At 47.2% G+C, this 20,202-nt stretch overlaps 1 protein-coding gene across 1 annotated transcript in view; it reads left to right on the forward strand.

The window, feature by feature from the left end:
- The window catches only part of hacd4 (3-hydroxyacyl-CoA dehydratase 4), a 66,178-nt gene that overhangs the window by 38,215 nt on the left and 7,761 nt on the right, over positions 1 to 20,202 (forward strand). The window contains exons 3-5 of the mRNA XM_068030257.1: positions 2,214 to 2,341; positions 4,331 to 4,443; positions 18,299 to 18,405. Coding sequence (XP_067886358.1) covers positions 2,214 to 2,341; positions 4,331 to 4,443; positions 18,299 to 18,405 — 348 coding nt within the window. The remainder of the gene's footprint in view (positions 1 to 2,213; positions 2,342 to 4,330; positions 4,444 to 18,298; positions 18,406 to 20,202) is intronic.

Genomic DNA, 20,202 nt, shown 5'->3' on the forward strand with positions numbered 1-20,202 from the left:
AATTTTAAATTTTAAAGGGAAATGTGTTGTAAAATTAAAATTTATTGATCTAGACCCTCTCCCACCAACCCCACCCCACAACAAACATACATTTAATTCCTTGCCCTTACCCCTCCAAAATACTTAACCTTGTGCACCTGACCTATCCCCCACAAAGTTCACAAACTTTAATCTTTACCCCTTCCCACCATCCCCCACACCAATCAGAAGAGTTTGACCCCACTCCCCCACTCCCACACTGAAATACCTACCTGCTCTCCCCTCCCTACCACTGTTATGGCTCGGATCTGCGGATGAAGATCCGAAGGCACGGGAGTGCCGGCCACAGGCAACAATATCGGAGTAGAACAGATGATGGGAGCGGGTAAGTCATTAATTCCTTCATTTGCATTTTTTTCAATATGTAAATTTGGCTCCTGTTGCCGAGCGACGGGGGGGCTGCCATGAGGCCTCGTCACCGCCGACAATATGGGGCCAGGCCTTCCTGGTGTCTGGCAGCATGGCGGGCCTCTCCTGGAGGCATTTTCCGGTCCCCCCGCCACAACCCCTGATGTCGGGGGAAGCGGGGGGGAGGGCTGTAAACTCCAGCCCCTTCAACCAGTCCAAGACCCAGACAAAAATAAATTGAATGCTGCTTTAAGGGGCTGTTCTGCCTGTTTTAAGTTGCCCCCCTCCTCTCCAACATTCACACTATCGGGATTGCCTTGGGATAGGGAGGAACCTGGAAGTGACAGATCTCCGAGAAAGAAAAAGCAGACAATTCAGTTGAAGGTAGGGAATCCTTAGATGGTTTACTTTAAATTCAGCAGATGGGAGAGTTCTGTATACTGAAAACTCTTCTTAGAGTCACTTTCCCAACGCCCTGGAATTTTACAATGGGCAGAGCAAGTCAAGGACTGTCTTTTTACCCAGAGGCCAGTTGAGCCCCCTAAGTGGTCTAATAAGGGACTCCACCATGTGGGGAGGTAAAAGCTGGTGGCCTCCCTGCATGCTCGGGGTTGGTAGGGGAACCCTCCTGGTTGGGCACCCTGTGGCCCATGGAGGGCCCCCCAGCGGCATGGGCCGCCCTCACTGAAAGATCCCCACCCCACCCTCACAACCGACACTCTGCATCCCCCCCCCCCACCCACCGGGGCCTGCCTGAGTGACCCCAGCAGGCTCCGCAAACTCACCTTGATCCCAGATCCTCTTCCATGCTGGCTGGTCCAGGCCTGTTGCAGATCCAGTAGTGGCTCCCAGTGGTGCTGGTGGACCTGAAGAGCTGTCGGCCCTCTGATTGGCAGCAGTTGGAAGTGGGACCTCTGCCCTTAAAAGGGTGGAAGCCCGATGGCTGGCAGTTAACTCCCTGATTGCCATTGAATTCCATTGGGGCCTCCGAAAATGGCCGAGGCAGGGTTGCCCCTGGCTTTCCAACCCGGCATTGGAACCTCCGCCATAGGGACAAAATGCAATCCAACATGCTTGCCCATTGTGTCAGTGTTTAGTGGGTTTTGATCATGCCACCAGGGCTTTGACAATAATGCTATCTGGGCTGGGATGTGACAGTCTCCACAGTCGATGTGCCCAGTAAGCTGGGAGCAAATTCTGAAAAATTTTTCCTGGTTTGCATAATGATCTCAGATTGGGCAATTGTCACAGTGCCTCAATCCACTATGTCAGGGCTGGAAGAGGCACTCCTGCTGCCACCAATTTATTGAATAAATCAGGAGCAAAGGCACATTGGCATAGGAAATTAAAACAAATAATACTCGGAAGATGGCTTTTTTTTTAGTAAATGTTGCATTTATTCTTTGCGCACTATTAGTGATTGAAGGACTACATGTGGATAAGACACGAGGATCTTGTTCAGAACACGGGGTGGGGGTGGTTCTTGTCGCTACGTTCCTGGGTCCCACTATGCATAATAGATACACGGTAGTGGGAGTCAACAGGCAGATCACATAGAGGAATGTCTGACACCACTGAACTGAGCAGATATCTGCAGCAGAGCCGACGTCATAATATGTGACATTTTGTAGTTGGTGCTCTTTTCCTACCTCAGGATCCTCTGTGATATATACCAATCCTTGGTAGAGAAAGTAGACAGGCCTCTGTCAATGTAGCCAAGCAATGGGAGAAGTGTGAGAGCAGCAATTTTGGAGTTTATTTTTCGCTGTAATTGATTGTTGGAAGTAGGGAATAACATTATTTTATTTCTTGTGGTTCCATTTAAGACAGCCTGGTGGACACGTACCATTCCATAGGAGGTGTGATGTGTTTCTCCCAATTGGTGTCAATTCTGGAATTGATCCATATACTCACAGGCATTGAAAAGAGCGCATTCCTTCCCCGATTCTTACAGGTAGGTTTTATAATCTAAAATAAACAGAGTTCATTCTTGACTTGTTTGAGCTTGTGATTTCTGTTTCTTTATTAAATCCATTGACTGACAGTCTTCAGATAGGCACTTTGAAGAATTTCATAGCCAGTCTCTTGGACTCCTTGGGTTTGAAGTCTTATTTATTAAAGGTGTATGTGTTATAAATGCAGCCTGGGTAAGACTTCATGAGAAAAGGAATTTCTGAAATACTTTCAGCATTTTCCACAGGATTCACTTGATCGGACAACTTTGTAAATCATGATTTTGAAAAATAAATATGTAAGTTGTGCAGCACCTCAACAGTTACTTGGTATTATACAATCATGGAATATTAACACAGAAAGAGGGCATTTGATGCCTCCACTTGTGTTGGCTCTTTGATTTACTCTCACTCCCCTGCTCTTTCCTCATAACCCTGCAAATTGTTTCCCTTTTAAGTCCCAAAAGCCTTTTGAAAGTTACTCTTGAATCTGCTTCCACTGCCCCTTCAGTAGCGCATTCCAGAAATAACAACTTGTTGCATAAAAAAATTATATTTTTTGGCTGTTGCCAATTATATTAAATCTGTGCCCTCTGGTTACCAACCCTCCTGCCAGTGGAAGCAGTTCCTCCTTATCTATTCTACCAAAACTCCTCAATATAATTGCCTAGCTGCTCATTTGGAAGTTTGTTTGCAAACATCAGGGGCTGAATTTTACCAGCCCCTTGACACCTCGGGTCACGGCGCAGGGGCTGGTAAAATGCTGCGGGGAGAGGCCCACCTCGACCTGCGATGACGTGAAGGGTCCGCCGCATATTACTGGCGGCCAAGGGAGCTCGGTGCAGCCCCCACCCCTCCAAACGCTGCCTGGCGGCAGGCCCTTCATCTACATATTCAAATTAACCTAAATTAAATGCTAATAAACTTAACTGCAGGCGGCGGATGTCCCATGCTGATTTTACTGACTCCGAGTGCAGCTTGCGCGCCTTCGCAACTCCGCACGGTCTTCCGAGGCGAGAACCTCGTGGGGAGAGGGGAGGAATAACATTTTCAGGGCGGGAGGGATGTAGGAGAAGGGAAAACATTTTTCATTGGCTGTGGGGATGGTGGGTTGAAGGGCAAAGAGTGCAAAGTTTGGGGTTTAAAGTTTGGGACTGTCTAGAATGGTTTTGGGGGAGAGAGGGAGTGGATGTGGCACTTTTACGTGAAATTTACTGTTTTTATTAAAAATTAAATTCCTGGTCCCTTAAAACATTAAGATTTCTGCTCAGGGCTTAAAGCCGTTTAAAAATGGCGCCTGTGTCCGCACAGTGGCGCCGGACACCGTTGCTGGGGACGCGGTGGCTGCCCCCTCTAAGTCACTGGGGACGGCCACTCCATCCCCACTATTTAAATGAGCCCTCACACATAATATAGCGGGAACTCCTCGGCTGCACTACTGTGTCGGAAAGCCACCGAGTTGAAAGTGCACCGCCGAAGAGCGCAGCAGGTGATTAAAATTCAGGCCCAAGTCAATTAAAAAACAACTCCTCTAAGTAAATTATATATTTATCACCGATTCTTTAAACTAACATTGAACAACAGTGTGGTCTATGGTCTGGTCTGGTCTGCCACAGTTTAGGAAGAATTCCAGTGATCTTCATCCACAGTTCCAGATTTCAGCCACTTTCAGTCATTCTGATTAACGTTGTGCATTGTAGCTGGAGAAACAGATGTCATAGAGTTGTAACAGCACAGAAGGAGGCCATTTGGGCCATTGAGTCCATGCTAGCTCTCTGTACAGCAATCCAGTCAGTCCCATTACCCGCTCTATCCCAGTAGCCCTGCAAGTTTATTTCTCTCAAGTGCACATGTGACAAATAGAAAACAAGGTCTGGAATAAAACTGCCCTTATTTCAAGTTGCCAGATCATTTGTGTAAACCTTACGTGCAAGCTCAATGAGTGGAAAGCTTACATATTTATAGTCAATGCTGCTGATTCATATTTCCAGGTTACTGAGAGGAATGTAATCCTTTTCGTGGTCATCACCAGTCAAGAGGAGATGCAGTCCAAACATGTTGTTTGGCTCTTGTTTTCCCTCTGGAGCACCCTTGATGTAATCAAGTAAGTAACTAGGCTGCATGAATGGCCATTAGCCTACTGAGTGAAATCTCTGTTTAACTTTATATATAACAAAAAAAATTCTGCAGAGTTGCTATCTAGAAAAGAAAGCTCATGAAGCACAACTTCAAAATGAGCCTCAATTAGCCCTCTTTTGGCCTTGAGTCATAGTCATAGAGTTATACAGCACAGAAACAGGCCGTTCGGCCCATCATGTCTGTGCCAGCCATTAAGCACCTAACTATTCTAGTCCCATTTCCCAGCACTTGGCCTGTAGCCTTGTATGCTATGACGTTTCAAGTGCTCATCGAAATACTTCTTAAATGTTATGAGGGTTCCTGCCTCTACCACCACTTCAGGCAGTGTATTCCAGATTCCAACCACCCTCTGGCTGAAAAGTTTTTTTCCCTCAAATCACCTCTAAACCTCCTGCCCCTTACCTTAAATCTTTGCCCCCTGGTTATTGACCCCTCCACTAAGGGAAAAAGTCTCTTCCTATCTAACCTATCAATGCCCCTCATAATTTTGCATACCTCAATCATGTCCCCCCTCATCCTTCTCTGTTCTAAGGAAAACAACCCTAGCTTTTTCAGTCTCTCTTCATAGCTGAAATGCTCCAGCCCAGGCAACATCCTGGTGAATCACCTCTGCACCCTCTCCAGTGCAATCACATTCTTCCGAAAGTGTGGTGCCCAGAACTGTACACAGTACTCCAGCTGTGGCCTAACTAGTGTTTTATACAGCTCCATCATAACCTCTTTGCTCTTATATTCTTGCCTCGACTAATAAAGGCAAGTATCCCATATGCCTTCCTAACCACCTTATCTACCTGTGCTGCTGCCTTCAGTGATCTATGGACAAGTACACCAAGGTCTCTCTGACCTTCTGTACTTCCTAGGGTCCATCCATTGTATATTCCTTTGCCTTGTTAGTCCTCCCAAAATGCATCACCTCACACTTTTTAGGATTAAATTCCATTTGCCACTGCTCCGCCCATCTTACCAGCCCATCTATATTGTCCTGTAATCTAAGGCTTTCCTCCTCACTATTTACCACATTACCAATTTTTGTGTCATCTGCGAACTTACTTATCATACCTCCTATATTCACATCTAAACCATTAAAGTACACTACAAACAGCAAGGGTCCCAGCACTGATCCCTGCGGTACACCACTGGTCACAGGCTTCCACTCACAAAAACAACCCTTGACCATTACCCTCTGTTTCCTGCCACCAAGCCAATTTTGAATCCAATTTGCCACATTGCCCTGGATCCCATGGGCTCTTACCTTCTTAACCAATCTCCCATGTGGGACCTTATTAGAAGCCTTACTGAAGTCCATGTAGACTACATCAACTGCTTTACCCTCATCTACACATCTAGTTACCTCTTCGAAAAATTCAGTCAAGTTAGTTAGACACGATCTCCCTCTGACAAAGCCATGCTGACTATCCCTGATAATTCCCTGCCTCTCTAAGTGGAGATTAATCCTGTCACACAGAATTTTTTCGAATAGTTTCCCTACCACTGATGTTAGACTCACCGGCCTGTAATTACCTGGTCTATCCCTGCTACCCTTCTTGAATAATGGTACCACATTCGCTGTCCTCCAATCTTCTGGCACCTCTCCCATGGCCAGAGAGGATCTGAAAATTTGTGTCAGAGCCCCTGCTATCACTTCCCTTGCCTCACCTCACATAGCAGCCTGGGATACAACTCATCTGGGCCTGGGGATTTATCCACCTTTAAGCCCGCTAAAACATCTAATAGTTCCTCCTTTTCAATGTTAATATGTTCAAGTATATCACCATCCCCCTCCCTGATCTATGCACATACATCGTTGTTCTCCACAGTGAAAACAGATGAAAAGTAATCATTTAAATCCTCACCTATATCCTCCGGCTCCACACAGATTGCCACTGTTTTCCCTAATGGTCCCTTGAAACAGTATTGGTTCATAAATGCCAACTATTAAGATTTCACACTCACATTTTTGGGACCCCATCACCATATCGACATTTGCTGGCAAGAATCAGCACAGACTGGGCAGATGCTGGAGTCAAGGAGGACTGGGCAGAGGCTGGTGATTAGGAGGACTGGTGCAGAGGCTGGTGATTAGGAGGACTGGGCAGAGGCTGGTGATTAGGAGGACTGGGCAGAGTCTGGTGATTGGAAGGACTGGGCAGAGGCTGGTGATTGGGAGGACTGGGCAAAGGCTGGCGTTAAGAAGGACTGGACAGAGGCTGGTGATTAGGAAGACAGGGCAGAGTCTGGTGATTGGGAGGACTGGGCAGAGGCTGGTGATTGGGAGGACTGGGCAGAGTCTGGTGATTGGGAGGACTGGGCAGAGTCTGGTGATTGGGAGGACTGGGCAGAGTCTGGTGATTGGGAGGACTGGGCGGAGGCTGGTGATTGGGAGGACTGGGCGGAGGCTGGTGATTAGGAGGACTGGGCGGAGTCTGGTGATTGGGAGGACTGGGCAGAGGCTGGTGATTGGGAGGACTGGGCAGAGGCTGGTGATTGGGAGGACTGGGCAGAGGCTGAAGTTAAGGAGGACTTGGCAGAGGCTGGTGATTGGGAGGACTGGGCAGAGGCTGGTGATTGGGAGGACTGGGCAGAGGCTGGTGATTGGGAGGACTGGGCAGAGGCTGGTGATTAGGAGGACTGGGCAGAGGCTGGTGATTAGGAGGACTGGGCAGAGGCTGGTGATTAGGAGGACTGGGCGGAGTCTGGTGATTAGGAGGACTGGGCAGAGGCTGGTGATTGGGAGGACTGGGCAGAGTCTGGTGATTGGAAGGGCTGGGCAGAGTCTGGTGATTAGGAGGACTGGGCAGAGTCTGGTGATTGGAAGGACTGGGCAGAGTCTGGTGATTAGGAGGACTGGGCAGAGTCTGGTGATTAGGAGGACTGGGCAGAGTCTGGTGATTGGGAGGACTGGGCAGAGGCTGGTGATTAGGAGGACTGGGCGGAGTCTGGTGATTGGGAGGACTGGGCGGAGTCTGGTGATTGGGAGGACTGGGCAGAGGCTGGTGATTAGGAGGACTGGGCAGAGTCTGGTGATTGGAAGGGATGGGCAGAGTCTGGTGATTAGGAGGACTGGGCAGAGTCTGGTGATTGGAAGGGCTGGGTAGAGTCTGGTGATTAGGAGGACTGGGCAGAGTCTGGTGATTGGGAGGGCTGGGCAGAGTCTGGTGATTGGAAGGGCTGGGTAGAGTCTGGTGATTAGGAGGACTGGGCAGAGTCTGGTGACTGGGAGGGCTGGGCAGAGTCTGGTGATTGGAAGGGCTGGGTAGAGTCTGGTGATTAGGAGGACTGGGCAGAGTCTGGTGATTAGGAGGACTGGGCAGAGTCTGGTGATTAGGAGGACTGGGCAGAGTCTGGTGATTGGAAGGGCTGGGTAGAGTCTGGTGATTAGGAGGACTGGGCAGAGTCTGGTGATTGGAAGGGCTGGGTAGAGTCTGGTGATTGGGAGGACTGGGCAGAGGCTTGTGATTGGGAGGACTGGGCAGAGGCTGGAGTTAAGGAGGACTGGGCAGAGGCTGGAGTTAAGGAGGACTGGGCAGAGTCTGGTGATTGGGAGGACTGGGCAGAGGCTGGTGATTAGGAGGACTGGGCAGAGGCTGGTGATTAGGAGGACTGGGCAGAGGCTGGTGATTAGGAGGACTGAGCAGAGGCTGGTGATTAGGAGGACTGGGCAGAGGCTGGTGATTGGGAGGGCTGGGCAGAGTCTGGTGCTTGGAAGGACTGGGCAGAGGCTGGTGATTGGAAGGACTGGGCAGAGGCTGGCGTTAAGGAGGACTGGACAGAGGCTGGTGATTAGGAAGACAGGGCAGAGTCTGGTGATTGGGAGGACTGGGCAGTCTGGTGATTGGGAGGACTGGGCAGAGGCTGGAGTTAAGGAGGACTTGGCAGAGGCTGGTGATTGGGAGGACTGGACAGTCTGGTGATTGGGAGGACTGGACAGAGTCTGGTGATTGGGAGGACTGGGCAGAGGCTGGTGATTAGGAGGACTGGGCAGAGTCTGGTGATTGGGTGGACTGGACAGAGGCTGGTGATTAGGAGGACTGGGCGGAGTCTGGTGATTGGGAGGACTGGGCAGAGGCTGGTGATTGGGAGGACTGGACAGAGTCTGGTGATTGGGAGGACTGGACAGAGGCTGGTGATTAGGAGGACTGGGCGGAGTCTGGTGATTGGGAGGACTGGGCAGAGGCTGGTGATTGGGAGGACTGGGCAGAGTCTGGTGATTGGGAGGACTGGACAGAGGCTGGTGATTAGGAGGACTGGGCGGGGTCTGGTGATTGGGAGGACTGGGCAGAGGCTGGTGATTGGGAGGACTGGGCAGAGGCTGGAGACTGGGAGGACTGGGCAGAGTCTGGTGATTGGAAGGGATGGGCAGAGTCTGGTGATTAGGAGGACTGGGCAGAGTCTGGTGATTGGAAGGGCTGGGTAGAGTCTGGTGATTAGGAGGACTGGGCAGAGTCTGGTGATTGGAAGGGCTGGGTAGAGTCTGGTGATTAGGAGGACTGGGCAGAGTCTGGTGATTAGGAGGACTGGGCAGAGTCTGGTGATTAGGAGGACTGGGCAGAGTCTGGTGATTGGAAGGGCTGGGTAGAGTCTGGTGATTAGGAGGACTGGGCAGAGTCTGGTGATTGGAAGGGCTGGGTAGAGTCTGGTGATGAGGAGGACTGGGCAGAGTCTGGTGATTGGGAGGACTGGGCAGAGGCTTGTGATTGGGAGGACTGGGCAGAGGCTGGAGTTAAGGAGGACTGGGCAGATGCTGGAGTTAAGGAGGACTGGGCAGAGTCTGGTGATTAGGAGGACTGGGCAGAGGCTGGTGATTAGGAGGACTGGGCAGAGGCTGGTGATTAGGAGGACTGAGCAGAGGCTGGTGATTAGGAGGACTGGGCAGAGGCTGGTGATTGGAAGGACTGGGCAGTGACTGGTGATTGGGAGGACTGGGCAAAGGCTGGTGATTGGGATGGCTGGGCAGAGTCTGGTGCTTGGAAGGACTGGGCAGAGGCTGGTGATTGGAAGGACTGGGCAGAGGCTGGCGTTAAGGAGGACTGGACAGAGGCTGGTGATTAGGAAGACAGGGCAGAGTCTGGTGATTGGGAGGACTGGGCAGTCTGGTGATTGGGAGGACTGGGCAGAGGCTGGAGTTAAGGAGGACTTGGCAGAGGCTGGTGATTGGGAGGACTGGACAGTCTGGTGATTGGGAGGACTGGACAGAGTCTGGTGATTGGGAGGACTGGGCAGAGGCTGGTGATTAGGAGGACTGGGCAGAGTCTGGTGATTGGGTGGACTGGGCAGAGTCTGGTGATTAGGAGGACTGGGCAGAGGCTGGTGATTAGGAGGACTGGGCGGAGTCTGGTGATTGGGAGGACTGGGCAGAGGCTGATGATTGGGAGGACTGGGCAGAGGCTGGAGACTGGGAGGCCTGGGCAGTTGCTAGAGATTGGAAGGGCTAAGTGCAGGCTGGCGATCGGGGCTGGGGGAGGATGAAGGCTTTCTTGATTGGCAGAACTCCTGCCCACAAGGAGCGCTAAAAGAACCACTTACTTTAACAAGCCAACAGCTTCTTCATTTACTGTGAAATTTAAGTCACCAGCTAATGGTGTCTTTAGGCCACCACCTGCCTTTAACAGGAACTTCATCTGTGGACTGATTTCTGCACTTCAAGGTATCAAGGGACATAAATGGGGCCACGTTGCTGGATCCTGATAACTTAACCTCTGACCCTTTCCCACCCATTGTGGTGGCGGGGGTTGCAGTTATGATTGAGGCCATGATATCTTCTAACCCTTGACATTCTCTGGTAACTATTTGACTTCCTGGCAACAGTCATCTCAACCTGTAGTAGTGAAGATTTAACTCATCCAACTGTGAACTGCCCTAAACATTTCTATCTTACATTCACTTAGGTCTCTTAGGTTTACTTAACACCAATATGTCGAAGCTTCTGACAACTTAGACAGACACTGAGTAAATTAACACTTTATTCAGAATGATGCTTAGATAGAGGAGGTGACTTTACAATGGCCCCTTGACCACATTTTCAAATATGTTAGTTTTGCTTGCTTATCTTGCAGAGAAGAGGGTCCTATTTTAAACTGCACTCTCACATACATTTTGGCAAGGGGCCAGATGACACATGCGTAAGTGAGGGTGATGATAGTTGATAATTATCTGTCTATAAGTTATGTTTGCCAGTAATAATGTTTTGTCAGTATGAAATTCAGTCTGAATAAGTCTCATATGCCTGAGTTTTGGGTGATGTTGATTCTGGGAAAGAGAAAGAAATTTTCTCAAATCCCACTTACCAAATCATAGAACATGTTAAAGAATGACTTTTTCTGGAAATGGTTACTCATTTTTTTAACTCATTCATGGGATGTGGACGTCGCTGGCCAGGCCAGCATTTATTGCCCATCCTTAATTGCCCTTGAGAAGGTGGAGGTGAGCTGCCTTCTTGAACCGCTGCAGTCCATGTGGGGTAGGTACACCCACAGTGCTGTTAGTAAGGGAGTTTCAGGATTTTGACCCAGTGACAGTGAAGGAACGGTGATATAGTTCCACGTCAGGATGGTGTGAGACTTGGAGGGGAACTTTCGGGTGGTGGTGTTCCCATGTATTTGCTGCCCTTGTCCTTCTAGTTGGTAAAGGTCGCGGGTTTGGAAGGTGCTATCTAAGGAGCCTTGGTGCGTTGCTGCAGTGCATCTTGCAGATGGTACACACTGCTGCCACTGTGCGTCGGTGGTGGAGGGAGTGAATGTTTGTGGATGGTGTGCCAATCAAGCGGGCTGCTTTGTCCTGGATGGTGTCGAGCTTCTTGAGTGTTGTTGGCGCTGCACCCATCCAGGCAAGTGGAGAATATTCCATGACACTCCTGACTTCTGCCTTGTAGATGGTGGACAGGCTTTGGGGAGTCAGGAGGTGAGTTACTCGCCACAGGATTCCTAGCCTCTGACCTACTCTTGTAGCCACAGTATTTATATGGCTACTCCAGTTCAGTTTCTGGTCCACGGTAACCCCTAGGATGTTGATAGTGGGGGATTCAGCGATGGTAATGCCATTGAATGTCAAGGGGAGATGGTTAGATTCTCTCTTGTTGGAGATGGTCATTAGCTGGCACTTGTGTGGCGCGAATGTTACTTGCCACTTATCAGCCCAAGCATGGATATTGTCCAGTTCTTGCTGCATTTCGACACGGACTGCTTCAGTATCTGAGGAGTCGCGAATGGTGCTGAACATTGTGCAATCATCAGCGAACATCCCCACTTCTGACCTTATGATTGAAGGAAGGTCATTGATGAAGCAGCTGAAGATGGTTGGGCCTAGGACACTACCCTGAGGAACTCCGGCAGTGATGTGCTGGAGCTCAGATGATTGACTTCCAACAATCACAACCATCTTCCTTTGCTCCAACCAGCAGAGAGTTTTCCCCCTGATTCCCATTGACTTCAGTTTTGCTGGAGCTCCTTGATGCCATACTCAGTCAAATGCTGCCTTGATGTCAAGGGCAGTCACTCTCACCTCACCTCTTGAGTTCAGCTCTTTTGTCCATGTTTGAACCAAGGCTGTATTGAGGTCAGAAGCTGAGTGGCCCTGGCTGAGCCCAAACTGAGCGTCACAGAGCAGGTTATTGCTAAGCAAGTGCCGCTTGATGGTACTGTTGATGACACCTTCCATCACTTTACTGATGATTGAGAATAAACTGATGGGGCAGTAATTGGCCGGGTTGGACTTGTCCTGCTTTTTATATACAGGACATACCTGGGCAATTCTCCACATTGCAGGGTAGATGCCAGTGTTGTAGCTGTACTGTACTGATTTGAATCACCACATAATCCTAAATATTATGCAGAGAGGTTTCTGCATATCTACATTAATCTTTTGGTTTTTTGCTTCTGCATTGAAATTCAGAGGCAGCCTGGGAGCCAATTGTTTACAATCTTCTCTCCACTGACACTTACGTGGTTGATTAGCCTGTGGAGGACATTCATTGTTGAGACTTGCACCTTAACAATAGACATTTGGTAAAGGAATTTAAAGGCAACCTACATCAGAGTTGTCCAACCTTTTCGGGCGGAGGGCCGCATTGCTATTCTTGCTCGGCCCTAGGGGCCAGTGAGCAACTTTTGAAAGATAAAGGCATTAAAAATTTCTCTTACTGATAAAAACAACAACAAATGTGCATCTTTGTGAAGAAGCTTTAAATGAGAAGACTAATTTATTAACTTACTTTCTCGTCACTATATTGAAAACTGATTTTGGAACATAACTGGAATTGTTTTTTGATTTAATAAGCAGTCAAGCACTGCCCATACACCTGATGTAGTGATGCAGAGTATTCTGGATAGATGTCCACCTTTCAGGAGAGACCTTGATCTCTCTTCCCCCTCTCCCCATGCTCTGTGTGTGTGTCTCCTTCTCTCTTCCCTCCCCCTCTCCTCTCAGACTAGGGGACACAGATTGAAAGTTTTGTGCAAAAGATGCAGGGGGAAGCACTTCTTTTACGCAGCGGGTGGTAATTTCCTGGAACTCACTGATCACAAGAGACGATCAATTACTTCAAGAGGAAGTTGGATGGCCACCTGAGAGAAATAGACTTGCAGGGCTATGGGAATTGAGTCAGGGAGTGGGACTGACTCCATAGCTCTGTGGAGAGCCGGCATGGGCTCGATGGACAGAACGGCCTCCTTCTGTGCTGTAAGTACTCTCTCCCCACCGTCTCCCTCTACCATCCTCTCTGTCTCCCTCTACCCCCTCTCTCTGTCTCCTTCTCCCCACTCTCTCTGTCTCTCTCCACCCCCTTTCTCTGTATCTCATACCCCATGTGCCTCCAGTGTTCTCCACTCAGTGTTCCCGCGCTCTCTGTCCCACTGTCTCTCTCTCTGTCCCCTCTCTCTCTCTGTTCCACCCTCTCCCTCCAGCTCTCAAGGGACCAACATCCTTGCTGGGAGGTTTGCGAGTGCTGTGGGAATCTTGTTGCTTTGGGGGTGGGGGGGGTGGGGGGGGGGGGGTTGGTGGGGGTGGTTTAAACTCATTTGGCAGGGGTATGGGATACAGAGTGGAGGTACAGTAGGGGGTGATGCACAGTCAAATATAGAAGAGAAATTAAGTCAGTCTGGAAGGCAGAGCAAATATAGACTTGTTAAGGCACGTGAATAATGCAAGGCTGGATTACATCTATTTTAACGCAAGGAGTCTTACAAGTAAGGCAGATGATTGAGGGTGTTGATCAACACATGGGAATATGATATTGCTATCATAGAGACATGGTTGAGGAAAGGGCAGGACTGGCAGCTCAGTATTCCAGAATATAGAATTTTGAGGCGTGACGGGGGGGTGGGGGGTGTAAAAGAGGAAGTGGCATAGCACTATTGACCAAGGAGTCAATTACTGCAGTAAGGAGGGATGATATCTTAGAAGGTTCCTCAAATGAGGCCATATGGGTAGAACTTAAAAACAGAAAGGGGGCAAACAGTTGGCTGGGAGTGTATTATAGACCCCCAAACAGTCAGGGAGAGATAGAGGAGCAGATATGTAGGCAAATCTCAGAGAGGTGTAAAAATAATAAGGTAATAATAGTAGGGGATTTCAACTTCCCCAACATTAACTGGGATAGTCTTAATGCAAAAGGCTGAAAGGGGGTGGAATTTTTCAAGTGCATACAGGAGATCTTTTTGAGCCAGCATATAGAAAGTCAGAGAAGGGGTGGTACTGGACCTAATCCTAGGGAATGAAGGCAGATAAGAGATAGACGTGTCAGTGGGGGAGCATTTTGGAGATAGTGACCATAACTCTGTAAGATTCAAGGTAATTATGGAAAAGGACAAAGATGGACCAGAAATAAAGGTACTGAATTGGGGGAAGGCCAATTTCAATGTGACAAAATAGGATCTGGCCAAAGGGAGCAGCTACTTGTAGGAAAGTCTACATCAGACCAGTGGGACTCATTCAAAAAGGAAATAGTGAAAGTTCAGGGCCAACATGTTCCCGTAAAGGTGAAGGGTCGGACCAACAAGTCCAGGGAACCCTGGATGTCAAGGGCTATAGAGGATTGGATAAAGAAAAAAGGAGGCTTATGGCAAATTTGGGGGGCTGAGAACAGCAGAGGCCCTAGAGGAGTATAGAAAGTGTAGGGAGGTACTTAAAAAAGTAATTAGGAGAGCGAAGAGAGGGCATGAAAAAACACTGGTGGGCAAGATAAAGGAAAATCCCAAGGCGTCTTATAAATATATTAAGGGCAAGAGGATAACCAGGGAAAGAGTAGTGCCCATTAAGGACCAAAGTGGAAATCTGTGTGTGGAGCCAGAGGACGTAGGTGAGGTTTTAAATTATGACATTTCATCTATGTTCACTCTGGAGAAGGAAGATATAGGTGTAGAAATCAGAGAGGGGGATTGTGATATACTGGAACAAATTAGCACTGAAAGGGAGGAGGTATTAGCAGTTTTAGTGGGCTTAAAAGTGGATAAATCTCCAGGCCCAGATGAGGTGTATCCCAGGCTGTTATGTGAGCCAAGAGAGGAGATTGCAGGGACTCTGACACAAATTTTCAAATCCTCTCTGGCCACAGGAGAGGTGCCAGAGGACTGGAGGACAGCGAATGTGGTACCATTATTCAAGAAGGGTAGCAGGGATAAACCAGGTAATTACAGGCCAGTGAGTCTAACATCAGTGGTAGGGAAACTATTGGAAAAAATTCTGAGGGCCAGGATTAATCTCCATTTGGAGAGGCAGGGATTGATCAGGGATAGTCAGCATGGCTTTGTCAAGGGGAGATCATATCTAACAAATTTGATTGAATTTTTCGACGAGGTGACTAGATGCTAGATGTGTAGATGAGGGTAAAGCAGTTGATGTAGTCTACATGGACTTCAGTAAGGCTTTTGATAAGGTTCTGCATGGGAGATTGATTAAGAAGGTAAGAGCCCATGGGATCCAGGGCAATTTGGCAAATTGGATCCATTATTGTCTTAGTGGCAGGAGGCAGAGGATAATGGTCGAGGGTTGTTTTTGCGAGTGGAAGCCTGTGACCAGTCGTGTACCGCAGGCATCGGTGCTGGGACCCTTGCTGTTTGTAGTGTACATTAATGATTTAGACACGAATATAGGAGGTATGATCAGTAAGTTCGCAGATGACACGAAAATTGGTAGTGTGGTAAATGGTGAGTTGGAAAGCCTTAGATTACAGGACAATATAGATGGGCTGGTAAGATGGACGGAGCTGTGGCAAATGGAATTTAATCCTGAGAAGTGTGAGGTGATGCATTTTGGGAGGACTAACAAGGCAAGGTAATGTACAATGGGTGGTAGGACCCTAGGAAGTACAGAAGGTCAGAGGGACCTTGGTGTCCTTGTCCATAGATCACTGAAGGCAACAGCACAGGTAGACAAGGTGATTAGGAAGGCATATGGAATACTTGCCTTTATTAGCTGCGGCATAGAATATAAGAGCAGGGAGGTTATGATGGAGCTGCATAAAACTCTAGTTTGGCCACAGCTGGAGTACTGTGTACAGTTCTGGTCACCACACTATAGGAAGGATATGATTTCACTGGAGAGGGTGCAGAGGTGATTCACCAGAATGTTGCCTTGGCTGGAGCATTTCAGCTATGAAGAGAGACTGGATAGGCTGGGGTTGTTTTCCTTAGAGCAGAGAAGGCCGAGGGGAGACCTGATTGGGGTATACAAAATTATGAGGGGCATAGATAGGGTCAATAGGAAGAAACATTTTCCCTTAGCGGAGGGGTCAATAATTTAAGGTAAGGGGCAGGAGGTTTAGAGGGGATTTGAGGGGAAAAAAATTTCAGCCAGAGGGTGGTTGGAATCTGGAACACACTGCTTGAAGGGGCGATAGAGGCAGGAACCCTCACAAAATTTAAGAAGTATCTAGATGAGCACTTGAAACACCATAGCATACAAGGCATACAAGTGCTGGAAAATGGGATTAGAATAGAGAGGTGCTTGATGGCTGGCCACCGACACGATGGGCTGAAGGGCCTGTTTCTGTGCTGTATAATTCTATGACTCTCCCTCTCTCTCACACAGTTGCAGAGAATGGAACGCTCTTTTAAAGTTCTTTTAAAAGACAGTTCTTTCAAAAAAAGATTGTTGTCAGTTTCACAGGTGACAGTTGCTGTCATCAGGAACAGCCGTTTCCCAACAGACTCGGGGTTTTACGGTGAGTTCTGAGCTTTATTTTAAAAAGCCCCCTGGAGAACCCCGAGTCTGTTGGGAAATGACTGTTCCCGATGTCTGCAGCTGTAACCTGTGAAACTGACAACGATCAAATCTTCAGCACAGAAACAGACCATTCAGACCAACTTGTTTATACCAGTGTTTATGTTCCACAGAAGCCTCCTCCCACCCCTCTTCATCTAACTTTATCAGCATATCCTTCTCTTCCTCTCTCCCTTATCTGCTCATCTAGCTTCTCCTTAAATGCATTCTATGCTATTTATCACAACTACTCCTTGTGGTAGCAAGTTCCACAATCTAACTGTTCTCTGTGTCAAGAAGTTTCTCCTGAATTCTCTATTGGATTTGTCCGTGACTATCTTATATTTATGGCCCCTAATTTTGGTCTCTCCCACAAGCAGAAACATCTTATCTATGACTACTGTATTCATAAACCTTAAAGACCTCCATCAGTTCACCTCTCAGCCTTCTCTTTTCTGGAAAAAAGAGTTCCAGTCTGTTCAGCCTTTCCTGATAATTATCACCTCTCAGTTCTGTTGAAAATGGAGGGGGGAAGGGGAGGAGAAAATCGGCAGTGAAACAGGCAAGGAAAAAAATGAAAGAGATGAAAACTTTTAACATGGTAATATTTGGAAAATAAAGGGCCATCATTTACTGTAGCAGTTCATAAGCGGCACCCGTGCATGGTTAGGTGATTACATTTTTTGGGTGGCAAGTTGCTGAAAGTGCATCCAGATAATGGGGCAGAGAGGGAAACTGAACATCTGGGACCTGAGTGAACAGGGCAAGCGACTGTGTATCGCCTTAACCAATCAGATTAAAGGTTTGAGAAATAAACAGCACAAGAACTGAGAAGGAAGTATAAATTATAGAGGCTGAAGTCAATGTCAAATCAGGTACAGACAGAGAGATAAAAGAGGGGAAAGCATGAGTGGATTAAGAGAGAAAGGGACAGAATGGAAACATAATGTTTTTTTAAAATCACCAGCAATAATTAAAAGCAGAAGGAATGAGACCCTATACTTGTAATAGTTAATTTTCAGTACCAGAAAGGTTGACTGGCAGCAATTGACACTTATAGTGTTAGAAGTGGACTTAGAATAAAATGGACAAAACTAAACTTTCTGTGGTGAGTTTAGTTCATATCTGTCACACAAATACAGGAACTTCATACCATTCAATGCATTTCAATGGTGAGGCAGACAGCAAAACACTGTTTTCAGGAAGCTAACGACAGAGTGCACAACTCGAACAGAAACTTTTGGATATTTGAGTTTAACCATGCAGTTGTCCTGTGACTGAAGTTCTGTACTATTTGCACATAAATAAAGTTGAGTGTCATTAACCTCACTGCAGAATTTATTTGAAGTTTTGAAAGTCTGTTCAGGCTGACAAAAGGTAGGTGTAACACTACTGGGTTAATTCCATGATATGTGAAAAGTTTTTCAGAGTAGACAACAGTATTACTTTCTAATAAAGAAATTGTCCTGAAACTTCAATGTTTTTCTTGTTAAATTGGAACTACAAATACTTTGTAATTAAAGGAGCAGCCTGTAACACCTCCATTGATACACTATTGACTTTAGTGTTTAAATATTTTTTTTTTAATTTTGTAAATAACCAGTGCATAATTTTCTCGTAAATTACAGGTATCCATATCACATGTTGTCAGTCATAGGAAGTGATTTACAGATTTTGTCATGGATTCATCATTGCCTTTGGGTGCCTCTTTCCCCTTTAACATTGCTGACTGAAGGTATTTCTGCTCACTCACCATATTACCTTTCTTAAACCTCTATTATGATGTTACATAGACTCTAGAATTTATTTGCACTGTTCTCAATTATTCCTTTTTTCAGGTATTTCCTTCTGTTTTTTCCATCCTTTTATCTCTTCGATAGTCTCTGCAATAATGACTTTACCTCACTGACAGCAGGTTAGAGTCCTGCTGTCAAGCCTCAGCCAGTACAAGGCCTTGGTTCAGCCTCAGTTAGAATACAGTGTCCGGTTCTGGTCTGCTCACATGGTTGTGATATTGAGGCTTTGGAAAGGGTGCAGAGCAGGGCCACTAACATAATTCCCAGTTTTAAGCATCTTATTACCCAGTTAGGCTCAAAGAGCTAGGACTCCATACTTTAGAGAAGCATAGACTTAGGGATGATTTAATTGAAGTTTACAAAATAATGAAGGGAGCAGACTGTGTTCGAGTAGACCAATTGTTTCAACTGAATAGGTTAGGGAGGACTGACGTCAAGATTTTTAGTTATGTAAGGTCAGAACTAGCTTAGATGTTGGGGTATAATTTTTTCCTAGAGAAGAGGGGACCTGTGGAACAGGCTGCCTGCTTGTCTGCTGAATGCTGAATTCCTGCAAGCGAGAGCTGGACCTATTTCTGGATAAGGCAGAGATCACCTCATACAATATTATGTAATATTAATCAGGGCCAGGGTGGTCTCCTGAACTAATTTCAATCACCAAAATGGGTTGGAGAAGAATTTCCTTTTTTTTTCCCCCTTTCAGTGGCCTGTGTTTTTATCTGTTTTCCGTCTCTCCCAGGAGATTACATGACTGTGGTTGGGGTGGAGATTGTATGTATCAGCAAGGCTGAAAGTGCATATCAAACCTCTCTGCTCCTCAGTGCTTTAAGTGATGGAAGAGTGAACAATGTATAAATGGCAGGCAGGTTTATTAGAAATGGTAAACAATAAAGGCCAATAATGTGTTTCTCTATTTAAATCCCAGTTAGCAATTCAGTTGGTAATTTAGTGGTGCAATGGGAATTTGTGACTCTTTATGAGCAGCTTGTACAGGGTATGGACAAAAAAAGTCTGAACCTCTCAAGCTGTAAGATATGTTATCACACTGATAAGAATGTACCTATTTGCAATAAAGAATGTGACCTCGATGGTGGAAAAAAATGACAATGTTTTGAAACTTAGCAATAATGTTCCCATCGTTTTCCATTCAGCAAATCAGTTGAGAAAAGATGTGACATAATTTGGAGATGATATTGACAGTGTGACTTCCCAAATTACAGATACAAGCAGAGGAGGTGACATCCTCAACAGAAAATATGATGGGCTGAATTTGACAGGTTCCCCAACGTCGAGGTTTGTGGTGGGCAGGGTGGGGTGCGGAAAATGCCTCTGGGAGAGGACCGCCATGCACCCTGATGCCCGATATTGCCAGCGGTGGCAAGGTCCCATGGTGGCCTCCCCACTCCCCTACCAATTGGCGACAGGACCCCCATTAGCATATTTAAATAAATTAAAATTAATGAATTAATTATACCTACGCCGCCGCCTTCCGGCCTGCTGTGATCTTCTTGCCGCTGGCCGGTAATCCCGTGCCTTCGGATCCCCATCCAGGGAAACGAGGCAGAATGTTAGTGAGGAGGGGGGCGGAGGTAAATTTATCAGTGTAGGAGGGATGGGAACAGGGTCAAAGTAACATCATTGGTGTAGGGGATAGTGGGAAAGATTTGAAGTGAAAGTTTATGCACTTTGTGGGAGGGGGGGTGAAGGTCAGGTGGAAAAGGTAAGTGGGTAAGTGT

The sequence above is a fragment of the Heterodontus francisci genome, chromosome 4 (genome assembly GCF_036365525.1).
Source record: "Heterodontus francisci isolate sHetFra1 chromosome 4, sHetFra1.hap1, whole genome shotgun sequence".
Lineage (NCBI taxonomy): Eukaryota > Metazoa > Chordata > Chondrichthyes > Heterodontiformes > Heterodontidae > Heterodontus > Heterodontus francisci.